The 10,301-nt window shown below is 28.2% G+C and overlaps 1 protein-coding gene across 1 annotated transcript; it reads left to right on the top strand.

Moving 5' to 3' along the window:
- Nucleotides 1–8,729: 8,729 nt before the first annotated feature.
- On the top strand, nt 8,730–10,040 carry LOC119670494. Its single transcript, XM_038080771.1, has 4 exons — nt 8,730–8,820; nt 8,876–9,182; nt 9,263–9,396; nt 9,456–10,040. Exons 1-4 carry the CDS (start codon nt 8,755–8,757, stop codon nt 10,038–10,040), a joined length of 1,092 nt encoding a protein of 363 aa, XP_037936699.1. The 5' UTR covers nt 8,730–8,754.
- The last annotated feature ends 261 nt before the right edge of the window (nt 10,041–10,301 follow it).

Here is a 10,301-nt window from a genome sequence, read left to right as displayed (position 1 = left end):
TAGTAATTGAGTTTAACAACAACTTATATGTAATATCTCTGTTACGTTGAAGCTTATTTAAAGGATTCATTTTATTTTGTAATAAAACGAAGTTGTGTAAAGTAGAAATAGTTTTCCTAATTTATATTAGAAATGTTTTTATCCTTATTTGTGGAAAGCACTTTGTGGGAAACAAATTTGAGCAATTTGCACTTAACTTTTAGTTTACAGAAACGAAGTTATTATGGGTTTTGCTGTTCAATTAACTCGATTTCGAATTTAATAGGGCAAATAACACAGCTCCTGCAACTTAATATGAAATTGCAAATACTGAAGCAATTTACAATTCTGCCATAAGGAGCAATTGTCTTGCTAAGTGGAAATCCATTTAAAATGTTTAATTAAAACATTACTGCACAACGACTCAATATAATTTAATTAATCTTATTGAAATAAATGTTAATATAACTTTGATTTAATCTTTCTTAAACAAGTTATTAGTAATTGAATACTAATATTTTGCTTAGGAAAATTTATGAAGGACTCTTATACTTCTGACAATCGTAAAGAATTACTTTGTATTAATCAGAAAAATTATATTAAGTTTACGAATTTTTCTCAGAATAAGCCAACGAATTTAATATTAAAAAAATTGTTTTTAAATCGCATATTTACAAAAAATAAATGTTTTGAAAAATTTTAAACATAACTAACACTTGGAGCATCCTAGCTTTTTGGCACCTTAATGTATGTAATTAATACAGCAAATAGAATATACTAGCCTCAGAGACCAATTGACGTCTTTTTGCGAATACCGATGCAAGATAGACTCCCTTTAACTGTTTCTCTGTAAATGATACAAGCTTTACAGAAGAAATTTGCTACACAATATTTCTATATGAAATTCTCAGAAAGAATTTATTGATATCGTTACTTCTAGTGAATGTAAAATAATAAATAATGAATAATGAATGATTTAATGAATTCTAGTGAATGTAATATAATAAATAATGAAATTGAAATCATAAATCCAGTCATTATTTTGAAACTAAAATCAATTATTAATAATGTTTTTTTTTCATATGAAATCTGTACCTTTACAAAAGCTGAGAATTGCAATTCTGAGTAACCCCGATGGATTTATTTGCGATTTTCAAGAACTGCATATATTTTACATTCACGCACTAAAACAATAAAATAATTTTTGATATGAAAATAGTAAAGTATAGTAAAGTATAACTTGTTAAAACCATATTTTATTTGATGGAGGAATAATATTTAGCAAACTTTATATGTATGATTAATTTTCAATTTAGATTAGCTTTCCTGCATATTAAACTTAATTTATAAAATGTCTTTGAACAGAAGTACATTCATAACATTCAGGTATTTAACAAGTAATAGGTAGGCAAATACACAGAGAGACGCATGAATATAGATCGGTATACTTCTTCAGAAAATCCAACTACTTTGACATATATAGAATATCTGCGCAAAGTTTTATTCATTAAATTTTGCTAATCCTTCTCCTCGAGGATTGTCACCTTGACGTAGTGAGAGAGCTCAGTAATTGTGATGAGTTTTCGAGCGATACCGGCGGTAGCGTAGCTACTGGTAGAACCATCCTTGTTGGTAACATCTTGAAAGAGCAATGACGCTAAACGTAATCCATAACTTTTTAATGTCTGTTTCACCAGGCTAAGTGCTACTGGAGCGGGCGTCTGTACTTAACCGTCAAGCGACTCACTATACTAATGGGTTTTTTTATACTTGCAATCTTTGCACTCATCAAATATCGACCACATGCATGCAAATCAAATGATGTATAGGCATGGAAATAAACCCAAATAGATATTTGTCTGAATGGAGAATATTTGTAACCAGGAAAGTCTTGAAAATCCCCCTGCTCAATTAGCAGCCAGCGCATCGGATATGGAGGTGCTAAATTCACGCCAAAACATTGCCGAGACAAGAAGAAGTAAAAGAAGAAAGAAGTCCTCAATAACTACAGTAAAAAAGTAAGTAATTCTGCTAATTAGCATGGAGAAAGTAGACAGACAGACGGACAGATACATGAACATAATTAGATCAGTTTATATATCAATATATATATATCTACATCATGGTAAATATATCTATTTATGTTGACCAAATCTCATTTGTTTAACTTGTGCAATTGAAATAATGTAGCGAAAAAGGAATTTTAATCGGTAATTGTAAAGAGAACGCGCAGAAGTATTTTAAGTGAAGTTGAGAAACTGCACTTGAACTACGTGACTGGAAAAGGCGCACAGGCACGCGCAACAGAGGAGGGTTGTGAGAAGTGCTGAATCAAGCCGAGACCCGATAACGTGTTATGTACAAATAAGTAACAAATCAATTACCATATGACAGATAAACATGAAAGAAATAGATAGATTTACCGCATCAATCTAGCGTGAATATATCTTTCTTGCTACGTAGTCAGTTGATGAGAAGTCTTTAAGGAACTGATATCGCTGCCGGCCATGAAATCAATACAATACAATAGACTCTTGGTCAAAGGAAAAGCATCATAGTTTTTGTTTCTTTTTTTCTGTTTTTTTTTCGGACTTGGTTGTGAAATAGAATCCATTCGTGAAAGTAAAATAGTTATAAAAGTGTGAATATTTTTATATTTTTATACAAATACATAAAATACTCTTATATCAATAGCATACATGTGTTTTAGGGCATTATCTCTGGATTTATAACAGATGTCAAAATGATTGTTTGCACAATATTAGTTTAAATCACTACTGTACATACATATGGATGTTATGACTTCTAGAGCGTACATTAAATAATTTTTTTAAATTATTTATTTTAAAAAGCTTTTGTTAGTCATTTATGCTGACAGCAAAAGCAGTCAAAATAGCTGATGCATTTTTCTCTGTATCCTGAAAATGTTAAAATGAATGAAATTTTCTGCAAAAATGAAAAATAATATCAACGTATCTATAGATTGTTCGGATGTTGAAAATGATGAAATTTATAGCAAAAATGAATTATGACATATCCAAACTGTTACAAGCGACTGTAACCATAAATTTCATTCATGTTTTACATGAGTTACAACAACAACAATAACAATAAACTTGGTCATATCAAGAGTTGGGATGGTAAAATAAATGCAATCTAGTAGATTTATAATCACAAGGAAATTAATTTGTGTATATTAATTTGAGCATTATTATATTAAACTGATAATTGATATAAATATATTTATATATCGCAATTAATTTGTCATTTTGTTAAATATGTATGTACATATATAGACTGGAAACTAGACTAATTATTATTATTATTTTAGCTAAACAATAGTATATTTGTAGGTTTCGTTATAAATGGATGTTACTAAACAGATCATAAATCAAGTTTTAAACCTTAATTTATATGATTGAAATTTATCTCAATTAATAACTAAACATATATATTTCACTATCATGAACATTCAGCCACTCATAATAGTATGTGAGTGGCAAAATTCAATTCATTATTTTAAAGAATTATAAAAAAAAATTTATTGCAAATTAAGGCAATACATTTTTTTAAAATTTGAAATTATTTTTTAATTTTTGTATAGCATTTAAGTTTAAATAATTTATGTAGCAAATACTTTTTTAATGTATGATTGCTTATTTGTTGTAACGAATGAATGATTTTTCATTTTTGGAAAAAAACAACCGATTCCACAAGTTTTCCGAAAAATAATTTTCACAAAAAAATAACTAAAATACTGAAAACTATATATCTTTATTTAACATCAAGCACAAAGTTCTGAACCTCAAAATTGGTGACTTGGTGACTAAATTTTACTATAGTTTTTTATCATAGCAACAAAAAAATCCAAACTCTAAAAATAATGACTGAACTTTAGAAAGCTAAGTATCAGAATGTAATGGCTTCAATCGATTTTATAAATTTTTCGACTTAAGGAATGAGCTGCGCTAAATCTTTTTTTTTAATGTACCTAGGTGTCGTCTTAGTACATTTACCATATAGTACGGTTCGTATATGACTTTTTTGTCGAAAATGAGTTTTTATATAGATATGTTAATCATATTATTGAAATTAAACATTAGTTATAGAAAAATTATTTAAAATTAATTATTTATTTATTTGTACAATATTTAAAATTGTCTCAAAGATTTAAAGAATTACCGGATATTCATTTATAATAGCTTACTTAAGGATTTTAAATATCTGCAAACTACTTATCGGTATTACATTATCTTTTCTAGATACTGTAATTTCGTTTAACATAATGTCAGTAATTCAAAATTTCTGAGTGAGAAAAACTACAACAACTAAAATTGGCAGACACTCTTTCTTCTTCTTGTTTTTTCTTTTCTTTATTCTTATAAGTAGGTTAGCATTATTCTCCTGCCCTAACATTTTTGCGCATGCATAAGTAAAGCTTTGAGTACATGCATAAGTAAGCAGAGTAATATTTAATAAGGAACGACAAGTCGTGCATATTAGTACGATCTTGTGGCTAAAATAGATGTTGTATCGTTGTTGCAATCCAATATAGATACATATATATATATATATATATTATCCAATATATATATGTATATGTTATCTGTGCTAAGCACGATAGTAGTATATAATACTGTCCTGTTATAACGACACACTTTTAATACGGCAGAATAATAATTGTTTAAAATAGCAAAATAAATTATAAATTTTAATAAAAATGTATTGTATTTAAACTCTTTACTTATCTCAGCAATTATATATTATTAATTAAAGTAGTCTAATATTCATTGTACAAAAATATAGATCCATAAAAAACCATTTCAAAAAAAAATTGATTTAAAAAAAAATATCTTTAACCCTTCTATTATAAATGTTCACAAATAACACGATTGGGTTAATTGAAATTAAAATCCTATATGTAAAATAAAAAAAAAAATATTATTTGAAACTTACCGGTACACTGAAATTCGAAGTGAATGTAATTTAATTGCATATAAAACGAATTAATCATTTTTTTTATATTAATTACAACATTAATAATTATGCACACACGTTTTCGTAATTTTTACAACAACAAAAATATTTTCTATTTTGTTTTACGCAAAACAAACAATTTAATTGTGAAAAAAATGCACTGCACTGAAGAATTATTGACTAAACAGAATATCAAAAACGTAACTGTTTTTCCGCCGACAAACAACTTAAAATGAACTTGAACCGCACAAAATTAAAACTTTATTTTTAAACTAAAGAACTATTAAACACTATTATTATATTAATGAATTTATATTAATTATATTTCAAATAAAAATTCAAACTCAAAACTAAAAATTTTCAAAAAAATATAATTTTCGCACTTTTCGACTACCCACTGTCCGTCCACTTCACGAAAAATCGCGCAACTAATGTGATCAAAGCCTAAATCACACCCTCTCTCTTTATGCGCTTTTTATTGATGATTGAAATCATATCAGCAAGTAACGGATTCGTTGCGTAAATCTTTACAACAACAAGTTTGGTTCATGCATAACAATTTGTTATGCAGTGTTGCATTTTTTACGAAATATAAAATTATAAAATATCTTTCATAAGTAATGAAGCATTAAAGTTTTTATTAATAAACATTAATTAATAAATAAATAGTATGGAGTTTATTCATTTATTCTTCTGTTAGTAAACTACTGTATAAGTTTGTAAATATAAAACAAAAGTGTTATAAGTATAAATATTTGTGAATATAACAAGTACTTAGTCGATAATGCAAGTGTGTATGTTTGTGTCGAAAAGGCAGAACAATTTTCCCAATAAGACTACTTAAAGACCGTTTCGTTAGGGCCTACTGTAATTAGATTCACAACATGGGAGTAATCGACCGAAAGTAGTTTCGGAATGTTGATTTCAGTAATATATGTCAGTTATATTTTCCCTCTACCTCCACCATCTTTTTCTGCAATTTTCACCAAATAAAATGCAAATACATACATACATATATAAAAAGGCAGTAGTTGCAATTGATAAGTTAAGCTGTTAAGCGAAATAAATAGACACAACAATTTTCAAAATTGTATAAAACTTTTGATTTAATGTGTATTTAAATTTAAATTTTATAAATAAATTAATTAAATAAATTTACTTTAAATACATAAATGCGTGTTTAGATATTTCAATAATTATATGGAATTATATATTATATGGATATATACATACATAAAAAAATAAACTGTCTAGTCCCTGAACTGTATAAATTACTCTTGAACTAGTCCAAATGTACCAATTTATACACAAAAAGAATTAAAGTACTCACCGTATGCTAACCGGTTCACACAAGTCATTTTGAGAGTAGTTAAAACTTAAGCAGAAAGAGACAATAAGCTCATTTATCGGACCACTTATTTTTATATAAAAATCGCTAATGTAGGTGTACCGCTTGTAAGCTGTCTGGTCTTAGAATACATTTTCTTAAGCTTTTTGTTTCTGTACTTAAGTATAAAGCATACTAATTGTTTTTATATCAAAAGGACCAGTATGTGTTTACTTCTTGTATTTTAAGAACTTTTACGACTCCTTTAGTTTTGTTAAACTTATAGAATCTATAGTCTAATATTTTCTTATATACCTGTACTGCATAACAAAAAAATAAACGTTTTAATTTCTATATTACGTTTTTAAAGCATTAGCATCTGTGGCACTAATAAATTTCGGAGTGTGATGAGAAGCACATGTAATGATTTTTATGCAAACAAAAAGTCAATTATGAAAATAACATAGAAAGGGGCTCTTGCTTTCTATAAAATTTTGTGACTATACATTCATTTAGTTTCACATTGTCACCCACGTGTTCATCGTTACTAACGAAAGTACCAACCAAGTTTGAACAATCGGTATATGCAGTGGATCACTAATTTATCGTGCAGTGCCATTCTAAATCTGTCATTTCCATGCTACTAATTTTCATGCACACCTAACTGATTTTTGGGCACTCAAATTGACTGCATTATGATGCATCATGACGATGATATAGCACCTGTCCGTTTACAGTAAACATTTTTATGGATTAATGATACTGTCTAACAAGAATGGTTTAATTTTTGAAAACAAGCTCATTACTTTGAAAGTGTGGTGCATTGTTGGAAAAACTGTTTGTTGTTGTGGTCTTCGATTTGTGAAAATTTCTGTCCATTAAAAAGGTGGAAAATGAGTGCAGTGATTTAAAACGTGGATGAAAAAATATTTTTATTTGGGGCTATGTAAAATTTAAAATCGAAAATGTGTGATAGTTAACGTTAATTGCAAGCTGTTAGATTTGAGATATGTACGTGACACAGCAAGCTATGCAAATATATAATGGATTTGAGCCTATTCTGACGTAAGCGTGATGTAAGTCTACCAAAATTGATGCTTATGTATTATAGAATACTCGATTTATTATCATTTTCGTTATTTAATAAATGAATAAAATAAAAACAATAAAAAAATTATTTAAATATTGATTACAAATGAAAGTTTACATATTTAACAAAAAGTTAAATATTTGATTCATTATTTGTATATAATAGGTCTGTTCCACGAACTACGCGTAGTAAAACTCAAGTAAAACAGAAGTAAAATTTACACGAAAATTTGCTGGTGGAATGCACTTGTGTATGCACAGTGTTACTCAAAGTTACTACGAGTAGCTCGTGGAACTGACCTAATAAAAGCCAATCGTTTATTGAATATATTTCATCAAGTAGGGTTTACATACTCTGTCTTTGGCTTATCTTCTGCTTTTTTCGGACATATGTATGTAAAATTATGGACTAAACTAAGAAAGTTAAAGGAACGCTTAATAAAATAAAAGAAGAGCCAGTGGTTTTTTGAGCAAACTGTGGTTCATAAGCTTACTGGAATACCAACAGAGCATTAGCTACAGCTTAAACAGTTCAACTTTAACACATTTTGACAAGTGGGCTATGCTATTTAACATTTTCTGTATCATTATCCTAGAGTCCAAGCAAATCGACTTCTATATCTAAAGGACCGCATCTTGAAGGAACTAAAAGTAAACTTATAAGAGCTCCTTAAATTCATATAGTGAACCAAATAGTTTACCCAGTATAGTAGATGAAGTTAACGGATTTGCAGCTAATTCAAGATGCCTTGACCTCTATTCCCATCGTTCACCTACCCATCTGATATTACAATATAATAATACTCGGTCAACATATCGAAAAGGTCAGAACAACAAAATTATTTTATTTTTAAAAGTAAAATTGTCCATTTAATGCTATTTGATAGCGCCAAAATTTTCTTAACCTTTATATTACAATTCATTTATAAAATTCACTAATAATATTTATTAGTATTATATCATAGTATCAAATAATATCTAATATCATATTTTTGATTTCATCTAAAAGAATATAAAATAATAAACATTAATTTAAATAGAAGGTATCAAGCTCAGCTATCGAGCATGTTGGTAAGGGCAAGTAGAACATTATTTCTTAACCTATGATCATAATTTCTTAACCTTTGTTGTGTGTTACTTTTGATATCGATAACAATAGCTATCGGTTTCTTTAGTACTTTACTGACTTAAGACGCTTTTTCCAATATACAGTAAATTAATTTATTAAAATTTTATAAAATAAATTAAATTAAATTAGTTGTTTGATATATTTACACGTTTAAAGAATGTATTTATTGTTCTAGAAAGCTATTTAATTATATTATGGTTGATATATACCTAATAAAAAAAGTGTTAAATTTTTTTTATGAACTCTATTGCAGATGGACAATAAGAAAATTGCTATTATTACGGATGAACAAGTTGGTACACGAACTGAACGCAAAGAGGTTTGAAAATCAATTTGTTTAACAATTTTAGTTTAACTTTTCGATTTTACTTCAGAAGCCCAAAATACTTTTTGATCCTTCAGAGCTTACGCTTCACCTTAAGCGTGCTCCAATAGATAAACGTCGCTATTCAGCATTCCCTGTTATGAGGCAAAACGTGGTTTTATCAACAGAAAGTGACGCTAACAAGCATATACAAAACGTAGTTTCATCAACAATAGGTAGTGACGTTAACAAGCATATGGAAAACGTGGTTTTACCAACAAAAAGTAGTGACGCTAATGTAGCCAGTTGTTACGTTTGTAACAGCCCTGAAATAAAACTGGATCAAATGATATCGTGCGCCTTGTGTGATAAAACAGGTAATATAAAAAGGTTGAGTTTTATTGATGTAAGAAAGATCTTAAATACTATAAAATATATATTATTTATTTCATTTTAGTTCATGCATTGTGCTTAGAAATTGATTTTGAAGATCCAGAAAATCTTAAAAAAAATTTCAAATGTGAATCTTGTCGTAAATGTGAAATTTGCCACACCCTTTCAGGAAGTGCAAGTACCGGCAGTCCTACGACTGTAAGTATAGATTCTTAAAATCACTTTTTTTATCAAATTAATTACAATTATCTTTGAAGGTTGATTTGTTAACATGCATTAAATGCATTAATTACTACCATTCCGTTTGTCACATTCCAAACGTAGATTCTTCTGACAACACCAAATGTTGGAAGTGTTATAAGTGTATGTTACCAACTATTGGCAGTAAACTAAGGATATTACTTAAAAGGAAACCTATAAAGCCAGTGTCGAGTATAACAGAACCATATCCCAAAGTTATTAAACAAGGTGAAAATAAAAAACAAATACCTCATAGTTGGACTAAAGTACATCTAGATGCAGATTGGGTAAACAATGAAAAAAACAAGGATGAAGAGAGCGTTAATAAGCAACTTGTAGAAATACCGGGCATATATAGTGCTACTGAGATCACACAAATTGATTATATAAAAAAATGGAGTGTTGAACAGGTAACAGCTTATTTCTCCAACTGGTTTCCTAGGGAAGCAAGTGTTTTTCAAGATTATAAAATCGATGGACCAACACTTCTTTTACTTAAGAGAAACGATGTTGTTGGTAGATTGGGTTTAAAGTTGGGCCCTTCTCTTAAAATATTTAACTTAATATTAAAACTACAAAATAACTGGAATGAAAAAATATAAACGAAAAAATTTATTAATTTATTTTATTAATAAAAATTTGTTCTTTACTGCAATTATAATATGTAATTGTAAACTGCAAAGAAAATTAAAAATAAAATTGATTTATCATCTTAAAAAAGTAACAAAGTCTGTTTCTTGTCACAAAAAGAAATTAGTAAACCTATTGAAGTTACTATAATCTATAGCCCACGACCGATTGCTTTGTTAGTAGGCAAAGTTCCGTCAAATTTTTGAATTTGAGGGAATTGTGAGCAGAATAAA

Source organism: Teleopsis dalmanni, chromosome 1 (genome assembly GCF_002237135.1).
Source record: "Teleopsis dalmanni isolate 2A chromosome 1, ASM223713v2, whole genome shotgun sequence".
NCBI classification, from domain to species: domain Eukaryota; kingdom Metazoa; phylum Arthropoda; class Insecta; order Diptera; family Diopsidae; genus Teleopsis; species Teleopsis dalmanni.
This window is presented reverse-complemented; position numbering and strand designations above follow the sequence as displayed.